At 49.5% G+C, this 22787-nt stretch overlaps 1 protein-coding gene across 5 annotated transcripts in view; it reads right to left on the reverse strand.

Moving 5' to 3' along the window:
- The window catches only part of LOC135825798 (sushi, von Willebrand factor type A, EGF and pentraxin domain-containing protein 1-like), a 579302-nt gene that overhangs the window by 59236 nt on the left and 497279 nt on the right, over nt 1-22787 (reverse strand). For 4 of the 5 annotated variants that reach the window (XM_065338421.1, XM_065338423.1, XM_065338420.1 and 1 more), the window contains 3 exons: nt 14193-14459; nt 4652-4849; nt 840-872 (listed from right to left, as the gene is read on the reverse strand). The exons of the other annotated variant lie outside the window; for it this stretch is intronic. In XM_065338421.1, the coding sequence (XP_065194493.1) occupies nt 840-872; nt 4652-4849; nt 14193-14459 (498 nt within the window). The remainder of the gene's footprint in view (nt 1-839; nt 873-4651; nt 4850-14192; nt 14460-22787) is intronic. 5 annotated transcript variants of the gene reach the window in all.

Here is a 22787-nt window from a genome sequence, read left to right on the forward strand (position 1 = left end):
TCACATACAGTGCGTTTCAAAAATATAGACGCGTGGTTTCAAAAACCCGTTAGGCCAGCATCTATACCACACAAAATCTGTAATAACATTGTGGATAAAAAATTCGAAATTGGGTGTTTCACATCCGATCGCTTAAATATCTATATTAGAGTAGTTGGGGGAAGGACCTGAGCAATATTCCGAAAGAAATTCTCCAAAAGCTGCAGCCAAATTTGAAATATACAACATCTTTTTGAAATGGACTGTATAAAACGATACAACTAAAACATCTTCAAGAAAACTGTACAGCCACCGCCACGTTTACTTTGGTCTGAACATTTTCTACTGAATGCGAAATGTATGAGGATCACTAAAAACTCAGCTACCAACGTACCTTTGTTGCTCTCTACTCTTTTTTCAAGACACAAAGGTCGTCTCTCCATATTCAAACCGGAAATAAGACATACTAATGGTCCTTTTCGGCTGCTCCACGAGCGCAGGTAACGTACACCATGGGCAGCATCCATTCCTATCATAATAGCTAAAATGCATGAAAAGTTGCATGCCTGAGTACATGAGTACATAAGTACAGTCATGTGGTAAATAGTAAATTTCAGTGTTTCTGCTCGAAACAGCAACTAGCATTGACTAGCTACAAGGATTACATCAAAGCATCAAACGTTATTTTCGGCAGAAGGTTTCTCCTTGTGTTTGACCCTGACCAAGAATCACACCTTGGAGGAGTACAAAAATTACATTTCCAAGTTGTCCCTAATTGCTGGCCAATTGTTTTCACTACATGAGTCAAGTGCCACATCAGTGCCACAAGTTCACTAAACATATAATTCTCATTGACTTACGCACACATTCATCAATCCCCGCTCCAGAATATCCTGCACAAACCAAATGAATAGCCTTTATGAGATTCATGTGAGTTTAAAAATCCTCTCTGGCTCCTCTTGTGGTACTTTTCAAAGACCAATCTTATCAACGCATAGAATGACCAACACACATAAGGAAGTGACTTATGTACAGATTACTAGTAGATTTTAGCGCTACGGACTACATACTTTTTAGCGCTACCGACTACATACTAGCGCTAGCTAACTGCGTGCCAATGGTATCAATAATGTGATACTTCAGTACACTTGATCCATGTACTCTGAAGTACATACAATATCACACCATGCCCCCCAGTTCAATTCGCTAAAACGCTACTAAAGAATGATGAGATTTCAACTCAGCCAACTCAATAAAATGGAATTATTTTAAAATTATGTCAGGATTCTAACCCAAACGGATTAATTCTAACGATTCAATACATCGTCAGATAGTGGTTCCGTGTTGCACCTCTCATACAGCTTAGTATTTGATATCCTGGCTGGGTAAACTATGCCAATGAGCCGTCGGAGCTGCTTCCGGTGGAATACGTTAAAGGGGAAGTTAAGGCAAAAATTAAAATTTCACCAGTTGTAGTCTTCGGGGTGCTGAGTCGAATGGTCTTGGTCCGAGGAAGCTGAGACGCTCCCTTCCTACTTGAATCCCAATCGAACTCGCGCACTTCCACCGAAACTGGGTGACAGCGCCCTACTAGATGGGGATTTGTAAGCAAAATGTCACTAAAAGCGCCGTTTCGTTCTTATAAAAGCACGGATGACCGCGATTGGCCCATATGTTGTAGTCTTTTGGATGCTGAGTCGACTGGTTTTGGTCCGAGAAGGCTGCGATGCAGCGTTCCTCCTTTATTCCCAATCGAACATGGTTGAACAAGTGGTCACGTGCTCCTGGGTGCCCAAATCACCTGGTCACCACGCCAGCAGGCGACAACTTTCACACCAAGGTTCAACTCGAGTTCAACTCGAGTGACAGGCTGCACCCAAAAAAGGTCAAACAGGCTAGTAAGTTGTACCCTGCAGGCACGGTGACCAGCTGACTGGTGTACGCAGGAGCACGTGACCGCTTGTTCAACCATGTTTGATTGGGAATAAAGGAGGAACGCTGGGTGCCCTCCTGGGTGCCCAAATCACCTGGTCACCACGCCAGCAGGCGACAACTTTCACACCAAGGTTCAACTCGAGTTCAACTCGAGTGACAGGCTGCACCCAAAAAAGGTCAAACAGGCTAGTAAGTTGTACCCTGCAGGCACGGTGACCAGCTGACTGGTGTACGCAGGAGCACGTGACCGCTTGTTCAACCATGTTCGATTGGGAATAAAGGAGGAACGCTGCATCGCAGCCTTTTCGGACCAAAACCAGTCGACGCAGTGTCCAAAAGACTACAACATATGGGTCAATCGCGGTCATCCGTGCTTTTATAAGAACGAAATGGCGCTTTTAGTGACATTTTGCATACAAATCCCCATCTAGTAGGGCGCAGTCACCCAGTTTCGGTGGAAGTGCGCGAGTTCGATTGGGATTCAAGTAGGAAGGGAGCGTCTCAGCTTCCTCGGACCACGACCATTCGAATCAGCACCCCGAAGACTACAACTGGTGAAATTTTATTTTTTGCCTTAACTTCCCCTTTAAGTGATTCTGCTTTTGCCGCCTTGAGCCCCACGCGCCGCAGTTATACAAAAGAATGCACAGAACCAGGGCATTATACAGTCGGATGCGCCTCCGCTCACTGACCTTCCCACGCCTCAGCCAGAGGCTATACATCCTGCAGTATGCACTCGAAGCGAGGTCTTTCCTCCGCTCCAAGTCCTCACCATCGCCAATGAGGGATCCTAGCTGCCTGCTGGACCGCCAGGAGTCTGAAGTTGATGTCAGATGCAATAATTTGGTCTTGGTCTCATTTACTGTAAGGCACCAATCCCCGAGCTCTGCGCTAATGATGGGGAGGCTTCGCTTCAGCCACTGCTCACTGGTTGAGTACAACGTCACATCATCGGCGAAACCTGTTTCTCCAGATATGTGACGGTCGGTGAAAGGGCGTTTGGGAAGGCTTGTTCTCACTTGGCGCAGTGCTGCCTCCAGGTAACAAATACAAAGAACAGGGCTCAGGCTATCTCCCTGGAATGCTGATGGTGCTGAGAAACGGATTGGCAGTTGCCTTTCCTACTTTCACTGATATTTGTGTGTGGAACAGTAGGTGCTGGATCATGCGCACTTCATCGGGGCCAGTCACTGATGCCATGGGGTCTAACATTTTGGTCTGACATCGTAGACAGGAATAGATGGCAGCTAACCGGCCATATTCTCCGTATGAACAGGGATGCACCGCCATGGATCGCGCTGACGGTCTATTTTTCAGGAGATGCCAAGGCTGGGCGTGGACGTCCAAGGACAGCCATTGCGACGCGCATCACAAGCGACGGGACGGTCTGACGGCATCTAATGTGAACACCAGGAAGGGGAACGCAACCGAGCTGCCGTACAGATTGGGAAGCAACGGGAAGAGTTGGATCGATCCAACTTTTCATACCGTAGACGGGCGTAGACGGGGACGCTAGCGTACAAAACGGCTGCAATTCGAGAGTCAACAGGAGACGGCGTCGTGCGCCGACTACTCCCGATTCGTACTTGGAATTTTTTAGCATTTCGAACACTGCACTTCCCATGATAACTCACAGAATGGCTAGCACGACTTGAGTTGAATTTTAGCAACATAAGATCTCATGTCACTTATTGTATTTGGGGATAGTTCAGAAGCGTGACAGACGAACTATTCGATCATTTCCTGGGGCTATTATGTGAATACCACAACTTTCAGGGCTAATTTTTTGGTCTTCATGAAAAACTGGTATTGTGAACTTGATTCCGCTTCTTGCAAGAAGAAATAATTGAAAAGAAGTCCGGAAAAACGGGAAATTAGGTCCGAAAGTCACCCGTCACGGACCGTGCCTCATGACACGTGCCGTTCGACGTTGAACGTCGCAACAGCTGCTGCATGTCGTATGAATCGTACAGGATTTTACAGCTCACCCCTAGCCCTCCCAACAAGCCCTTATGTCCCGTACTGTCAGCGTTGCGTCGAATGTGAACTAGGCTTATCCAGGAAAACAAGTGTAAAAAGCATGGCTACCTGCTCTCTGTACAATATGTCACCTTTATCACATGGCACGTGATTGTTGCCCGCACTCCAGCGAATCAGCACCTTTTCGCGCCGCGGGCAATAATATGCGATATTGCCCGCAAAAAATAGTTTATTTGCCCGCAAAAAAATAGTTTATTTCAGTGATCGCGTGACTAGACTGTACTACGAGTCTACGACGACTCTGTAGACTGTACGACTCTACGACGAGTCGCAGTGTAGCATTGAGACGAAGATGGAATTATTTTTGGAGATGGACGTCCCGGCAATGGACATGGCGTCGGACGTCTGCCGTGTGGTGCTTGCAGGGATCATTTGTTCAGTCATGTGGGCAGCCTGACCGTCGGTAAGCTTGTGAATAAGATTCAGTTCTGCTCGATGTGCACATGCGGTACTGTTATCACAAACACTTATTTGAAATAACACAAATAAATTCAACTCCGCATCGTGCGTTTTCAGATCATCGCAAAGTCACTGCCTGTGTGTGGTCTTCAGAATATCTATGTTGCACAATTGCACACTTAATGTGCAAACTTTCAAAAAATACCCGATACTGTACCTCTGTTACCTGGATAAAAATATCCGACCTCGTTACCTGGTCTACCAGTTGCATACCTAAATATAACTATGAGTGACTTACTACTCAATCGGTCTCCGGAAGTCCATTGACCAGACAGACCTGCACAAACTAAAGGAAGCGAACTCCCAAAGACGTAATTTTTGTTGCATTGGACCATTACATGACCTGATGTTAACATATCACTCCCTGATGGTTGACTTTTTATCCATGTAACGATTGAATTATTAACAACGGGTGGTGATGTGCAATTATTAGATGCTGCAATGCATAAAACACACCACACATGCACAGGTGACCTTATTGCTTGGTTATAAGTCAACACACTATCATGGTTGAGTTGTAACAGGAAGCATACTAGCTCCACTCGACACTACAAATCAAATTCACTCCTTCTGGAATAACCAAGAACCAAGGGGAAACCCTCGCCGTGGTCAGCGTCATATTTTCAGAATAAAATGTAGGGACTCGTATTCAACTCTCTGCTGTATTCGGAGTACGGTGTTAGAGGTAGAATAAGGATGTGTAGTTGTATGGCAAATAAAGTGTGTTCCTAAAGGCGGATCGTGCGTAGACTACTAGCTATTCATAATACGGGCCATCCAAAGCAAAAACAGAACTAAGGGGTCAAATTTTGGAAAATTGTTTTTTGACTGGAGTTTGTTTATATGGACATATTGAATCTCTGTACAAAATTTAAGACTCATACGACACATAAATCATGCTTAACTTAACTTCACTGTATTATGTCTTGGGGTCCATATTCTACTATCGCAAACAGTATTTTAATCTTTCACCGTCGTTTGTTACATATACACGATGTTTTGTAAGCCCAGGTTGCTTCTTTGCCTTGGGTAAGGTAGGGCAATACTTCCTTGTTGAGGTAGGAGCAGCGCTGTTGCCACGATCCACCGGGCGCAAGGATGGCAGGGCGACCAGCTGGAACGCCAGCATTGGCTTTCAATAAGTTTTTCTTAAATTCAGGACCATCGCAGACCTCGCGCACCCACACTGTTCCCTTCTCATCCGATGCTGAGAATCGGAAATGCTGATATTGAGTGATGCCCCAGAGAGGTAGGAAGCTCTCACTGAGATTCGAATCCCACTCCCTCCAAGACCAGGTGAACCGCTGCGCAACGTTGGGACTGCAGGAAAAATTGACGACGTCTTCCAAGTCATCTGCAGTGTCAACGACACTGGTACGGAATTTTTGGTTGATTAGACCAAACCTGCCGTCACCAACACAACGAGTGTGGCCCACCTTCATGAAAGAAAGCTCAACAGAATCGAAAATTTTGTTGCCGACAAACCAAGAGAGGTAAGCTAGAACAGTTTTGTTCTTGTTTTGCCCAAAACAGCTGTCAGCATGCAGGTGGAAGCTTCTTTCATTCCTGGGCAATTTCGTCAGAATGCTGACGACTGCATTGGGCCCATGAGCGTGCTTGCCACCTGCTCCAATGCACACACCCTCGTGGAACATGTAGTTTGTTTGTCCTTTGCGACCTGTGTCCGATTTTCCAAAGAGTTGGCAACGAAACACATCTTTGAAATACAAAGGTCCCATCTGCCGAAAGTGATAGGGTAGCTCAACTGGCTGTGCAAAGTCAAATGTAAGGTGAGTGAGCTCAGGCACATCAAGATTATCATCTTACTCAGCAGCAGCGGTCGACAGCATATCGTTGTAGTACTCGCGCTCATCTGTAGCTGTGGAGAGATGCATGTTGAGCTTCTTGGCAAAGTTTTGCATCTCCTCCTCCGTTTTGGCATGCTTGCATGAGTCACGCAAACGTTCACACATTGGACATACATCTGTTTGCGGCTTTATAAACTCCACATCAGAGCACTGATTGACCCAAGTTCTTCTGAAAACTTCATAGGACACTCCATCATCTTCCTCACACTCTGCATAACACTTGTACACAAGGAGGTTTGACAGTGATGTTGGCAGGTACATTGGGGCTACTCCTGCTCTGCCCCGTGGTGCAGCTGGCTGTGGCATCCCATGGACGGATGCATACTTCCTAATGAATGTCACAGCACGCTCGGTAACATCCACAGGAGTCACATTTACAGGCGATTTGCCAGCTAAGCTATGCAAGGGTGGTTCTGCTTTTGCATCTTCCACAATACCCAGTAGCGACTTCAGCATGTAAGGACTGAGACTAAACACATCGAGCACCACAGACTGACAAAACTCAGATCCCAGCAGTGAACACAAATAGTGGTGTCGGCGGAACCAGGTTCAGAGCGAAGCGCAGTTGTCAGTACGCCCACGATGAAAACTTTTTCGCTTTCTTTCTCAGCTGCTTCTCGCTGAACATAAGCTCTTCCAGCAGCTTGGGCGACAGCGATTCGTAGTGGTTCTTGCACTTACAGCTGCGATTTTAGGTCTCGAATATCTGCAGCGATTAGGGCACGCTCTTGATCTGGTGATCCCTGCCCGGTCGCGCCCGCGCCGTCATCGCTGCTGGAAGCAGCGGAAAGTTCGCTGTGTACAGACTCACTGGAATCGCCTCTGAGGGCTTATTCGTAGTCGACGCGTTTTCTGTAACTAGATGCTGCTATCACTGTCAGATGAGCCGTCTGAGTGCTCCTCCGCGGAAGCTACCTGCTGTACTTGACCCTCAGCGGAGCTTGACTCGCCCGACTCGGAAATTTGATAGTAGCTCGCGTCAAGTGGTTCAAGTGCATTTCGCTCTTCCGCAGCCAGCCCAATGGGTTCCAAAGCATCAACTTTGAAACGTCATAACTTGTTAATTGATATCAAGGTCCTTAGGTCGTTTTCTGCTTTCGACAGCCCAGTCATGAATGATAATAACCAATTTGGGGATCACCATACAGAGCATGCTTAAATGCGGAAGGAGTGTAAACAATTACCACGAAATGAGAATGGGAGAAGCAGTCTCTAAGACCATTCCCGTCACACCTTCCCCCTTCACAATTCGCAAGAAGCCAGATTGCGACGACTGAAAAAATTATCCTCCGACGAACGAAAACAGTAAACTATCCTCCGACGAACAGAAACAGTTAGAGTGCGTTCTTATCTTCTCTATAGCTTCTAAGAGAAGAGGAAGAGAGAAGTCGAAGAAACTGGTATAATTCAAGAGCGGGTCTCGAATAATTCGGAGATATTTTGCACACGTCCAGCAATATGAAGCGCCAAAGGAATCTTGAGTGACGAATGTAGTAGTTCTACTACTCCAAGAAGATACCCTCGCCGGTGACCATGCTTCTGGGTTGACGGCAGCCCCCCCCCCCCCCCCCGGCAGAGCGTAAGGTTTTTTACATTGGGAACGTGCAACCTCACTGCTCCACATCATCTATTGCTAAATGGTGCGCTGATCCTGGGGTCGGCATAGTGCAATTCGTAGTCTATACATCAGCCTACTTATGGACTGCATATGCACGCATGACCGTGGAGGCAGCTGAGGAGGAGAAGGTAGCGGAAAAGGCATTCTGGCCTGACATGCTTTCCCATACCATCCGATTCCGGCGCTGCAAAAGTGACAGCTTTGGCACGAGCACAAACAATGCCACAACAGCTAGGGAATGGCCATTTCTCACCTCAACCCACTGGCTCGGCCATACTACCCACACTGCCAGGAAAAGCTAAACTTGTTCTCCATTAACTGCCGTTCCGTTCTAAAAAAATCCGCAGAATTGTCGGCTATTGCTGAGATCCACAGATACGACATCTGCCCCAGTGAAACCTGGTTAGCTCCAAGTGTCGCCCATTTGCATATCCGGATACACCACCTTTCGGCGTGGTCGACCTCCTAACGAAAACAAGTCTGGTACTGCCTGCAGCCAGTGCAGGGGATATGGTGGAGTCGCTATTCTCTGGAGTCGCTATTCTCGTTCGTGATCACGTTTCATTTGTATCCAACTTCGCCACGACCTTAGTCGCCCTACCTGTGAAACAGTGTGGGTGGAGCTCCCCAACGCCTTTTAACGTCTGTAGTGCCTATCGTCCACCCTCTGCCAAAAGCACAGAGATAAATCACTTCTGTAACATGCTCACCGATGCCCTGGTCACTATCCCCATGTCCTCGTACCACGTCATACTGAGTGGAGACTTCAACTGTAAGCACCAGCACTGGTGCCCAAGTGAATCATCATGCCCTGCGGGAGCTGCGCTCTACCGCCACGTCACCTGCTTCGGACTAGACCGGCTTGTGAATACCTCAACGAACACAGCACCGGCCTGCAGGGACCCAGTCGTCGTTAGACCTTCTCTTCGTCAAAACCCCCAGCTTGCAACGGATATTAACACGACTTGCGCTCTTGGATCCTCGGATCATCTGACAGTGTCATGTCAGTTCGATCTCTCACCATTACCTGGCCGACATCTGCAGCAGACACCACCCAAACCTTTCCCTTACCGCTACCGTCATGTGCCCTCCCACCGCAGAGACTCTCTTAATTCTGATCTTCTGTGAGTGGTCATTTCTACGCCCAGGCAACTCCCCAACTGTTGATGACGCAGTCGATCGATTTTCAATCATCCTGGAACAAACCTTCCTGCACCACCTTGCTGATGTTTCCACCCATTCTTGTCTGTCATACGCACGGTTGTGACATCAAATCCACCTTGAGAGTCGGCTGTCCTTGTATCTGCGGTGAAACTTAAACGAGACCGCTTCAGTGTCAGCCTGCCAACCTGGAGGCCTACCGAGTGCGATGAAATTTTGTCAAATACCTATCCTGTAAAACCTACCGCTCTTACGTCAGCTCCCTCTCTGCAACAATCTCACCAACCAATCGTCCTTCTCTCTATCAGTTCATTCGCACTCAGCGTCCCAGTGTCCCTTGCGCCCCCAACCTAGTGCTTGATTGAAACTGATGGCAACCGTCAGTCTGCGGCAAAGTCCATGGCAAACTCTGCAGATGCAAATTGTGGACCATTGTCGCTGACGATGAGGTCTGGGCAACCATATCTGGCGATTACTGTCCTGAGACTCGCGATGGCAGCCAAAGACATTGTGGAAGGCATCGGAATGACTTCGGGCCATTTTGAATGGGCATCGACAATGACGAGCCACATCGGTTGCCGCAATGGACCAAGGTAATCCACGTGGACTCGCTGCCACGCGCGGTCTGGCATGCTCCATCGGTGCACTGGTGCTGCAGCAGGTTCACTCTGGACACTTTGGCACCCCAGGCATGCTTTGACTACGTCTGCTATGTCGCCAACCAAGCCCGGCCACCAGAGGATGCTTCTCGCCAATGCCTTCATTCGTACCATTCCTTCATGAAGCTCTGTCAGGACAGCTTTCCGGTGGTCCGGCGGAATTATGACGCTATTGCCCTATAGCAAGCAATCGTTGCTAACTCTAAGCTCGTTGCGGCGTTGGAAGTACTGCTGTAGCTCTGCTCTTGGGCACGACTTTGGCCAACATTGGAGCACATAGCGATGGACCTCTCGCAATAGCGGGTCGCTGGCTGTTGCCTCCTTGATCTGCTCCGCTGTTACTGGGAGTGGTTCGCATTGCTCTATGTAGAACATGTTGACCGCTTCCTCTGCCGTATCTGGTGCCGGAGGATTTCCTACCGGCAGGCGTGACAATCCGTCAGTGTTCCAATGCTTGTCTGTTTGGCAGTACATGATTGTGTAGTCATGTCCGGCAAGGAACATCGCATTAGCATTGAAGACGTGCTACGGTCATAGCAGGCAGGCCTTTCCTCGGTTTGAAGGTTGATACCAACGGCTGGTGGTCCGTGAGCAGCTCAAAATGCCGGCCGTACAGGTAGTTGGGGAAGCGTTTCACACTCCACACTATTGCGAGCGCTTCACGATCGATCTGTGAGTATGTCTGTTCCGCTTTCGAGAGCTTTCGAGAGGCAGCGGTCGCTCTTCTCCAGATGGCAGGATGTGCGACAAGACCGCTCCAACCCTGTATGGTGACGCATCACTTGCGAGACAAACGGACTGTGTCGGGTCATAATGTGTGAGCACCTGTTGGGATGACAGCACCTGCTTGACCTCTTGGAAGGCTTGTCTGCACTCATCTGTCCATTCAAACGTCGCTCCATTTTGCAGCAGCGCTGTTAATTGACTCAGGATAGTTGACATCTTCGGATTGAATCGTTTATAGTAGGTGATGAGCCCCAGAAAACTGCGTACTTGCGGCACGTTCTCCGGAGCATCACAAATTGCATCAACCTTGCCCGGCATCGTTTGCAGGCCTTGTGCGCTGATGGCGTGGCGCAATATTCCACTTTCGGCTGAAAGAAGTGGCATTTGGCCAGGTTGAGCTTGAGGCCCGCATCAGCGAGACTTTGGAGCACCTTCATCAACGTGTTCAGGTGTTCCTCTGGTGTGCGGCCAGTGACAATGATGTCATCGATCATGCACTTAATGCCTGGCAGTTTTCGTAGCAGAGAATCAATGGCTCGTTGCCATAGCACTGGAGCAGACGCGATCCTGTATGGGAGACGGTTGAGTCGAAACAGACCCAGATGGGTGTTGAGCGTAAGCAGGGGCTTCGACTCGTTGTCCACCTCCATCTGCGTGTACGCTGCCTTCAGATCGAGTTTTTGTAAACTCTTGCCCTCCGGAGAGTGAGGCAAAGATCTCCTCGATGAGCGGCAACGGGTGTTGGTCGATGTGGAGCTGGGGATTCACCGTCACCTTGAAGTCTCCACATAGCCTGACCTGGTCGTTTGGCTTCAGAACAGGTACCAGAGGTTTGCTCCATTCCACCGGAGTGAGGATGCCAGCAGCCTCAATGTGACGTATCTCTGCTTCAACCGGGGTTTCAGCTACAAACTTTGGAGTCACATCAAACGTCTGCTTGAGCTTGGCTTTCGCCCCTTGAACAATCCTTGTTCATCATTGAATACCACTGCAAATTCACGCTATCACTCCTGGAATGAGGATTTCACATTCCTGATAGCCGACAACATCGTTCAGTTGAGGCGAAATTGCTGTAGTCATGTGCGTCCTAGCAATGCTGGGGCCTCGCAGTCGACCACGTACAGCTCAGCCTCCGCTTGCTGACCGTCGATGGTTACAGGCAAGCGAAGCACGCCTTGCGATCGAAGCGATTCGCCATTGTAGGCTTGCAGTACCCGTTTGGCTGGGCGAAGTGGGTGTTCGGAGAACAAGTGCCCGTATGTAGCGGCTGGTAAAGCAGAGAGACCAGTGCCCGTGTGTATATCCATAGATAACTCCTGTCCCGCGATCTGTGCGGTTATCGTGAGTGGTGTTGGCGGCTGTCCGCTCGACTGGATCTTGGAGACACGCACATAGCGAATGCAGGACAAGTCGTCGTTGTAGCTCGCAAAAAAATAATTGTGGCCTGTCATTGCTGAGCCTTTGCGCTTGAATGATCTGGGTCGCGGAGTTGGTCGCGCTCCTGGCTGCTCAGCTGGCTTGCTTCGGCAAATCCGCTACAAGTAGCCTTTCTTACCACACGCATTGCAACCTTCGTCCTTGTAGCGACAGTCAGGCGCCTTGTGTCCCACGCCACCACAGCGAACACACGTAGATCGTGCACCAGGCACAGGCTTTCGCGATGGCGTGCGAAGTTTGTGGACACATCCGCTAGCGCTAGCGTTATTCATATCCGGCGCGGAGACTTCCAGAGCGTCTCTGGTGGCCAGCTCATCAGCCAGCGCGTCCTTGACGGCGTTGTCGAAAGTCAGTGTGTCCGTAGCCAGGAGCTACCTCCGTGTACCTGCACTCCTCAGTCCGCAGACGAAGCAATCTCGCAGAGCTTCTGCAAGATGGGCATTGAACTCGCAGGTCCTTGCCAAACGGCGCAGTTCAGCCACGTGGGCTGCGATCGATTCTTCTGCACGTTGATCCCTGTGGTAGAATCGATATCGTTCTCCAATCACAAGTGGTTTCATTGCGAGATGTCCTTTGAGAGCCGCGCAGAGTTCCGCAAACGTCTTGTCAGTTGGGGCGTCCTTCACTCGTCCAGTACACAACTGGTTGAATATTACAGAGTAGAGTAAAGCCTCTCACAAAATTCGCAAACATTTTCAAACGCAAGATCATAACGTGAAGCATTTTGGAAGAATGAGTATTAATGCGAAGTGTATGAGGGAATGCATGTCGGGCGATAGTGCGGGCTCGAATCCCAGGTTATGCCTGGAAAAAAGGAGAATTGAAAATGTTATAACATCCCTATGATTTTTTTGCCTATGTCATCAATGCGGTAGACGGTGTCGTATTACCTCGACCGTACCTGTCCCGTACCTGTCCCGTACCGTACCGGACCATCAAAGACGGCTGGCCACAATGCATATTCAAATAGGGCTTTCAAATGAAAGATCATAACGTGAAGCAGCTCCGAAGAATTAGTAGGTATGTATGCGAAGTGTATCGGGTGATACATGCAGGGCGATAGTGCGGGTTCGAATCCCAGGTTATGTCATTAAAAAAAATGAGAAATTTATAAGAATGTATAACATCCCTATGCTTTTTTTGGTCTAGGTCATCAAGGCAAAAAAGCATAGCGTAGGGCCCTGAGCTTCCAAGCTCTCTCATTTGGTGTTTGTTTGTTTGTGTCACGCCTGGAGCTATCCCGTATCTGTCCCGTATCTGTGGCTAAAAAGGCTCTAAAGGATTGTACATAACAGCTGGTCACAATATATAGTATATGGTATATGATATATTATGGTTCAGTTCCAAGAGGAATCTGGAGCTCGCTGAACCAATCGATAGTCGATAAGCACTGGCCAACGAGGGACCACTCTTTGCAGGCTCTGAGGGATGTATTGAATGAAGAAAAGTTGAACTGACTTGGTTCGGCAGGGATGGCAACACTTCGGGTGTCTCGCTGGCCTTGTAATTGGAGTCTGGCGAGGACAATGTCGCGCTCTGAGGTACCCAGCGGTGCGGCAGTTGAGAGGATAGAAAGAAGTAGTGGGTGGTTGGTTATAACCAGGTCTTACGCACTGGCATGACCACTGTGTTGGGAGTAATGTGTGGGAAAGGTAACGAGCTGTGATAGGGAGAGCATTTGAAGCAGACCAAGCAGTTGATGACGAACCGCATCTGTGGTCGATCCATACCATTCCGAGCAACGAGCGTTGAAGTCCCCAGAGACGAGAAGCATGGAGTCGGGCATAGATAAGCGTTGAAAGATGGATTGAAATTGAGTGAAGAAATTATTGGTTTGGCGGTGTGTCAATCATGGTGGCCTGTACACCGATCTTAAATAGCGCAAGATCATAACGTGAAGCAACTTGGAAGAATGAGTATGAATGCGAAGTGTATCGGGAATGAATGTAGAGCGATTGTGCGGGTTCGAATCCCATGTTATGCATTGAAATAAAAATAGGAGAATTGAAAAATTTATAACATCCCTATGCTTTTTTTGTCCTTTTTTTGTCCAGGTCATCAAGGCAAAAAAGCATAGCGGAGGGCCCTGAGCTTCCAAGGTCTCTCGTTTTGTCGTCATGGAAAATTGTGTTTTTGGCAAGACCTATTCGGGAAATTGAAAACTGATTTCACTAAGCGAAAATATAAGGCTGTACCTATGGAAACCTAATGTCAGATTGGGCTGATCTTGAATTTATATTTTTGGGCCTAACTGTCCCGAACCCCCTTAAGTGCAGAAATGCCAAATGGTCTGGTCAAAGAACACCTCACCTACACAAAGGACCCGAGCACTACCAGATTCTCCAATTGAAGGTCGACCACTTGTCCACGAATGAATATTTGCATTCCTCAAATGATAAACACCACGAAACTCCTGGATCATGGTGCTGGTACAGATATAGTAAAGTTCAAAAGGAACCACCATGTTAGCGTCCCTACAAATTCTCACGGCTGAGGAATGATTGACCTGTTCAAAATTGTACCCAGATGGAATATTCAGCGATACATGTCCGCAATTTCCTTCACCTAGATACATGCCTGTTTGGAGGGAGGAGGAGACACATATGGAGGCAGAAAAAGAGTTGTACCGAAAATAATTCTGTGAATGTAATCTCTTAGACAGCACTAAAAAAAGTCGTTTGTTTCGGGCAAAAAGGCGAGAGAATACCGGTCAGTCGGTCGGCGTTCTTCTCCTTTGGCGGATATTGTTCATGTGTAACAATTGAGACTACGTAGGCTATGTTGAATCCACTTAATGTTTTTCCCACGTAGCATGCTTGCTTTATTTCCGTGATGCGCTACGGATGATTCTTCGTTCAAGCCCTGATTGAGTGTTCTTTCTCTTTTCCTTTTCTTCTTTTGAACTCGGATGGTGAGCCAATATAGTTATAATGAAGAAAGGAAAAGGACAAAATGTTACGAGTTATGACAAACGGTCCACCAACGTAACCAGATCTTATACAGTCAGCGAATGCGACAAAATTGCACAACACTGACAAGGAGTACTGAGACAATCGGCGTCCTGACACCTAGCTCCAACACTTCTCCAAGGCGCAAATCAACAACCTTCCAACTTGGAAGGCTCAGGTTCGGAAAGGTCCAAGAGGGGAAGGAAAGCGTAATGAAGAAGAGCACGAGCTACGCATCACGGCAACAAAGAATGCCGAAAGTTACTGCATGATGACGAAACTAGTAAAACTATTGGACAGACCGGCCCTACTACAACTCGACGACGCAAAGCAACAGACCACCCAACTTGGGAGGCTCAAGTTTATGTAATAAACATAGAAAGGGAAGCTAAGCAAAGACGAAGTGTGACAAACCGAAACGCCAACATCCTATTGAACTCCACTATCATGAATGATGGACTAGTTATGTACAATAACAAGTAGTTCCACACGACGTACGTTTCGCCGAATAGGTCATGTCTGCTCATCAGTTGTGCATATTTGAACTTGGATGGTGAGCCAATATAGTTATGATGAAGAAAGGAAAAGGACAAAATGTTACCAGTTATGACAAACTGTCCACCAACGTAACTGTGGTGATATTATAGCACCTTTCCCTGCATGGGTCTTGGCACTCAGGCTGCTAGTGCTACTGTTCACACCCTAGGCCCTGCACTGCTGTACCTCTGGCGCCTGGCGCATAACACATTTACATGTCACCTTTCAAGCCGCCTTTGCAGCCAGCTTCCCTTTAAAAGCCATTGTGTTTTAACTTTGGTGATATTATAGCACCTTTCCCTGCATGGGTCTTGGCACTCAGGCTGCTAGTGCTACTGTTCACACCCTAGGCCCTGCACTGCTGTACCTCTGGCGCCTGGCGCATAACACATTTACATGTCACCTTTCAAGCCGCCTTTGCAGCCAGCTTCCCTTTAAAAGCCATTGTGTTTTAACTGTGGTGATATTATAGCACCTTTCCCTGCATGGGTCTTGGCACTCAGGCTGCTAGTGCTACTGTTCGCACCCTAGGCCCGGCACTGCTGTACCTCTGGCGCCTTGCGCATAACACATTTACATGTCACCTTTCAAGTCGCCTTTGCAGCCAGCTTCCCTTTAAAAGCCATTGCGTACTGATGATTCGTTCTCATCTTTCGAAGAGTTCGTCGGCCTTGAGCAGGACACAACATGGCGCAGCAAAAGACACGAACCTCTGTCAAGGCCAAGGCTGAGGAAGCAGCAGGAACCAACGACGGGTTGACAGAGTGGATGCAGCCAGGGACTCAAGAAGAAGGAAGCCTGCTGCAGTCTATCGTCCAATCCCTCAGCCAGCAGCAGCAGATTCTGCTTAGGCTCACAATGGCACAGTCAAGCCACCTGCCGGCAGCGGCCCGCCACCATCCACCTCAAGACAGCCAGAGGCAGGGCCGTGGGCCCAGAGAGCGGAAATACCCCACCTGCCCAGTCCAGACCCGATAGACCTAGCTGGTTTCCTCGAGTGGAAAGTCAAATGATCCGACTAGGTGTCGTTGACTGGGCTATGCAGAAACGCAGGTACAGTTCCGCAGCAGGCATTTCTCCGTACAGCTCTCAACGACGGTTGGGTGCGGCTGTGGCAGGCGGGCGTAGTTCCCATAGCCGACGGCGATGATGAGCGGGTTGCCATCCAGAAGCTGGAAGCTTTCCTGAGAAAATGAAGAAACCCGTTACTCGACCGCCAGGCCTTCCATGGCAGGAGCCAGAGACAAGGTGAGAGTATCAGCCAGTACTCCTCGGGTCTGTCTCAGCTGCATGATGCGTGCAGCTACCCAGATAGTCTGCAGTGCGGCAGTTGTGGGTCACTGTGCGGCCATGAGGCCCAACTTCGGGAAACCCGGCTCCGCGACAGGCTTGTTTGTGGCGTAATGGATTGAGCGATGCAACGACGGGTGCTCGAAGAAGAGTATGCCAGTGAGTTATCGCTCGATCGGGTCATGCAGATATGCTCTGCATACGAATCCTCTACCGATACGGAATATGGCCTCGGTGAGCAGCAAGCGTCAGCAGGCACAGGCAAAGACGCTGAAGTCGGACGTAGGCACGTGCAGGTTTTGTGGGCAGACTCACCCCAAGGGCCAATGCAATGCCTATAACCAGACATGCCGCTTGTGCCTCAAGGTGGGTCACTTTGCTAGGGTTTGTCGACAGCGAACCTCGCCCTCACCAGGAACGACGACTGTCGACTCGCTGTTTGTCAACGAGGCTGGTCCTTCTAGGAACAAGCTGGTGACGGTTGGCGTCGCGATCCAGGGAGGATCGTCATGCGCTATTGGGTGGCTGCCGGACACGGGCGCGGATGTGGGCGCCATCAGTCTTACCGACGTGGATGGTATCGACCCAATCCTCAGGATGAATCTAGTGCCGGACACAGCTGATGTCAAGGCAGCTAGCGGTTCAGCTTTGGATTCCATGGGCAAGCTCGAGGCTCAGTTGTCTTTGAGCGACACTACCGCCGTGTCGACTCTGCACGTATTCCGGCAGCTGAAGACACCTCTGCTCAGCAAGGACACGTGCATGAAGTTGCGGCTTCTCGAGGGTAGATGGCCTCACTCCCTTCTAAGGGCACAAAGCATGGCAAACATCTCCATTCCTCGGAAGCAAGCGTCCGAAGTCGCAGACACGTCAGTAGGTACTGCGTCGACGGCGGTTGAGGAAATCCGACGTACCTTGCTGGAAGAGTTTCCAAAAGTGTTCTGTGATACCCCGCTCAAGCCCATGAGCGGTGAGCCGATGCGCATCGAGCTCATCAACGGCGCGCCGCCATGCCGCCCGTATCGCGCTCGCTCCATCCCATTCAGGTGGCGGGACGCTGTGCAGAACCAGCTGTCCGACATGGTGGGCAAGGGCGTCATTGAGAAGGTGCCTGTCGGCGAAGCCTACACTTGGTGCCACCCACTGGTGGTGGTCCCTAAGAAGAATTCCAGTGAGCCGCGCATCACGGTGGACCTGACGGGTCTAAATATATGGATCAAGAGGCCGGCACACCCAACCCGAGTACCTCGGGAAGTCGTCTCGTCGATCCCAATGGGGATGCAGTACTTCACCACCCTAGATTCTCGCCATGGCTACTGGCAAGTACCCCTCGACGACGATAGCACCAGGCTCACAATGTTCATGACGCCATGGGGTGCCTACCGTTTCAAGCGGAACGTCATGGGCTTGGTGTCGGCAGGTGACGAACACAACCGGAGAGCAGACGAAGTGTTCGCCGGGTTTTCGAATCTTCAGAAAGTGGTAGAGGATGTCATCGTGTACGACACTGAGCTTGAGGCGCACACCCAGAGGGTTCGCAATGTGCTCAAGCTTTGCTCGGAGAACCAAATCACACTGAATCGCCGCAAATTCGCATTTGCGGCACCCAGAGCATCGTACTGCGGATTCGTGGTGACGCCGGACGGCTACAGTCCTGAACGTAGCTTGGTGAAAGATCTACACCACTTTCCAACCCCTACCAACCGCACTGATATCCGATCCTTCTATGGACTCGTGCAGCAGTTCGACGCGTTCACGCCGCGACTAGCGGAGCTTCTATCCCCGATCCGTTCTCTGCTCTCTCCAAAGAATGAGTTTATCTGGGAGGATCCGCAGCAACAGGCATTTACAGCTATACTAGAGGAGCTGGTAAGCCCTCGAGTGTTGGCTACCTTCGACCCTGCACAGCCGCTTCCTCTCGAGACAGACGCCTCGCAGTCAAACGGTCTCAACATGGCAGTGTGGCAGCAGCAAGTGGACGGGCGGTGGCGTATAATGCAATGTGCTTCACGGCACGTCACTAAGACCGAGGCCAGGTACTCTGCAACGGAGATTGAACTACTGGCGGTAGTCTGGGCAGTCCACAAGGCTAGACTGTTCCTGGCCGGTGCTGATTTCGAGTTGCTAATTGATCACAAGCCGCTCATTCCTATCCTGAATGCTAAGACGCTGGATGAGTTGACGTCTCCACGAATCGTGCGACTACGGGAGAAGCTGACACCTTTTCGGTTCGTGGCTCAGTAGAGACCGGGTGCCGATCACAAGGTCGCAGATTGCCTGTCGAGACACCCAGTAAGTGCACCAGACCCTGAGGATGAAGCTGGTGAGGAAGAAATCGAGCACCGCTACTGTGTTCTCCGTCAGCTGTCGCAAGAGGACGAGGAAACAGGCCATACAGTCCTCCCAGACCTTGGCATTACGAAGGTGCGGGCGGAGGGATCGACGGACCCGGAATACCTGAAGCTGCTGAACGCCGTAAAGAACGGCTTTCCGGTGGACAAGGCTGCTCTGGACCTCGATCTGCACCCGTACTGGCAGGTTCGGCATGATCTGTCGGTCGAGGACGGCATAGTGTTGTTGGGCCACCGTATTGTGGTTCCAAGAAGGTTACGCCAGACCACGCTGGAGCAACTTCACGCTTCTCATCAGGGACACACCCGCACACTCCGCAGGGCCAGGCAAGCAGTGTACTGGCCCCAGATCTCCAACGACGTTAAGAACGTCATCCACACCTGCAGATCCTGCGTCACGCTGCACCCCTCCCAACTTTCTGAGCCGCTCCTCTCTGACAGCTCCTCCATCCAGACCGTTCGAAGATGCAGCGGTTGACCTCTTCTCCCTAGGTGGCTTTTAGTACCTGGTTCTCACTGACAAGTTTTCCGGCTGGCCATTTGTCGGGCGTTGGGGGAGGTCGGCTACCACGTCTGACGTCACCAAACCTCTTGTTCAGTGAATGTCGGACGTTGGCGTTCCTACGCGCCTCACGACCGATGGTAGGCCGCAATTAAGATCTTCAGCGTTCGCTTCATTCTGCTCAGAGTGGAACATTTGCCACGATCCCAGCAGCCCGTACAATCCTCAGTCAAATGGCGCGGCTGAGGCGGCGGTCAAGGCCATGAAGCACTTGTTAATGAAAATTGGCGAGGTGACGCCTATAACAGCAGTGCCTTCAGAGAAGGGTTGCTGGAGTGGCGTAACACGCCGGTTGCAGGAGGAGCAAGCCCGGCCCAGCTGCTGTTTGGAAGACCTACGAGGACCAAGGTTCCCACACTTCCTGCAAATCTGCAGCAGTACGCCGCCCACAGCCGCAGAGCTCCCCAGCAGGTCTCATCCCAGTTTGGCAAACCTCTGCCTCCTCTGTACGTAGGCGATAAGGTATGGATCCAGAACCAGTCTTCAAAAAGCTGGGATATGGAAGGAACGGTCACAAATGCACGAGAAGAGGACGCAGCTACACGGTGCAGACGGTGACGGGGTCCAGCTTCTGGCGGAACAGACGGTTCCTCCGGCCACGTGCATAGATTGACTGGGCATGCTTCTCTTGCTTTTTCCTTGTTGCTTGTGCGCTACGCTGTGATTTTCAAATTTCAGTTTCAGGATTTTCTTTGTTTTAGTGATCCCAAGTCGCACTTAAGCCGAGGGGGCATGTGGTGATATTATAGCACCTTTCCCCGCTTGGGTCTTGACACTCAGGCTGCTAGTGCTACTGTTCGCACCCTAGGCCCTGCACTGCTGTACCTCTTGCGCCTTGCGCATAACACATTCACATGTCACCTTTCAGGCCGCCTTTGCAGCCAGCTTCCCTTTAAAAGCCATTGCGTTTTACTGATGATTCATTCTCATCTTTCCAAGAGTTGGTCTGCCTTGAGCAGGGCACAACTGTAACCAGATCTTATACTGTCAGCGAGTGCGAGAAAATACCACAAAACTGACAAGGAGTACTGAGACATTCGGCAACCTGACACCTAGCTCCAACACTTCTCCAAGGCTCAGGTTCGGAAAGGTCCAAGAGGGGAAGGAAAGCGCAAAGAAGAAGAGCACGAGCTAGGCATCCCGGCAACAAAGAATGCCGAAAGTTACTGGATGATAACGATACTAGTAAGACTATTGGACAAACCGGCCTTACTACAACTCGACGACGCAAAGCAACAGACCACCCAACTTGGGAGGCTCAATTTTATGTAATAAACATAGAAGCGGAAGCTAAGCGAAGACGAGTTGTGACAAACCGAAACGCCAACATCCTACTGAACTCCACTATCATGTATGATGGACTAGTTATATACAATAACAAGCAGTTCCACACGACGTACGTTTCGCCGTAAAGGTCATGACGGCTCATCAGGTGTGCAAATTTGAACTCGGATGGTGAGCCAGTATAGATATGATTAAGAAAGGAAAAGGACGAAATATTACGAGTTATGACAAACTGTCCACCAACGTAACCAGATCTTATGCAGTCAGCGAGTGCGACTGTCCAATAGTCTCACTAGTATCGTTATCATCCAGTAACTTTTGGCATTCTTTGTTGCCGTGATGCGTAGCTCGTGCTCTTCTTCGTTGCGCTTTCCTTCCCCTCTTGGACCTTGCCGAACCTGAGCCTTCCAAGTTGGAAGGTTGTTGGTTTGCGCCTTGGAGATGTGCTGGAGCTAGGTGTCAGGGTGCCGAATGTCTCGGTACTCCTTGTTTTGTGCCATTTTGTCACGCTCGCTGACTGAATAAGATCTGGTTACGTTGGTGGACAGTTTGTCATAACTCAGAACATTTTGTCCTTCTCTTTTCTTCTTTTCTATTTGTTTTTCCCTCGGAAATGTTGAGTTCATGCGCAGACTCGTTCCTTTTTTTGGTTCCTACGTATTGGTCTTGCTGCTGCTGTTCAAGTCTTTTCACCAAGAGTTGTCAAGAACCATTTTGGTTTTATATTTATCCATCAGCACTTGGCCGAAGGCCGGTGATTCGCACCCACCGTTCTAGCATCCAGCATGTACAGCAATGTCAATGATCAGGGCCTTCTTGGCAGGTCCATCTATCAGAACAGTATCAGGCCGTCGGTGCTCAAGCGAATCTTGATCTTCTGGCACGGAGAGCTGTTGGCGTCTGACGTGTCTCAAGCTTCAGGCACGTTATCCTCGGGTGCAGGATGCTTTTGTACCGTTACACTAGTCTTGGTATGCTCGAGCACCGGATCACAGTGGTGCTTGGAGTACTTGTCTTCACATGGTATCCCATTTACAGGACAGAGCGACCAGTGGACCAGAGATGCCAGTCGACTATGACGCTCAAAGTCATCCCGTCCCAGCGAGCTTTGAACATTTTCATTGTTATCATTTTTATAGGGGTGGCTTTATTGGTTTTATGTCTGGTTTATGCAGCATCCCGGGTCACTTAAGATCATGGTGAGTACTGCTGTTGTAGGTGAAGAAAATTATAATAAGGGAGACTTAGAGAAAAAAAGAAAAATGAGAGAAACACTGTGAATAGCAAATCCACAATGATGCATGTACAATCTCTTATACAACTAATCTGCTAGAAAGAGACTTAACACAAGCAGGTACAGAAACCGCAAGAGAGCTTAATCAGAAAAACAAAATCCGTTTAAAAGCAACCGTCATCAAACCTAAAACTGAGCCCTTCAGCGACCCAATAGCACTGAAGGCAGCTGTTTATTTTTATTTTATTTTTTTACTATGTTCACATACCCAACTCATAAAAAATACAGAAGACAATGGTACTGAGACAAGGACAAACGTGACAACTACTGAGAAGGGGCTGCACCGAGGTGCAGCAGTGATGGTGGGGCATTGATGGCTCTGCCGACCTGAGGTCTCGGCATCACGGCCAGAAACACGCACCAAAAACAAAAGATAGAGCTGTAAGGGTCAGCAAAAATATAAAGAAAGCAAGGGCAAGCAACAGCTAGTACTAGTGTGCAGCGCATTCGTAGCAATTGGAGTCGTTGACGGGGCACTAGAATGTAGGTGGGTCGACAGGCAGAATGTCCGTGGACCATCGCCAATCCTGTCGCGGAGATATTTGTTGACGTTGCACTTAAACTTTTGAAGATTTTTGCGAGTTGGGGCGGAGTCTAGAAAAGCTGGCGGTAGTGAATTCCACAGCTGGACTGCACAAT

Source organism: Sycon ciliatum, chromosome 10, assembly GCF_964019385.1.
Source record: "Sycon ciliatum chromosome 10, ocSycCili1.1, whole genome shotgun sequence".
Taxonomy (NCBI): domain Eukaryota; kingdom Metazoa; phylum Porifera; class Calcarea; order Leucosolenida; family Sycettidae; genus Sycon; species Sycon ciliatum.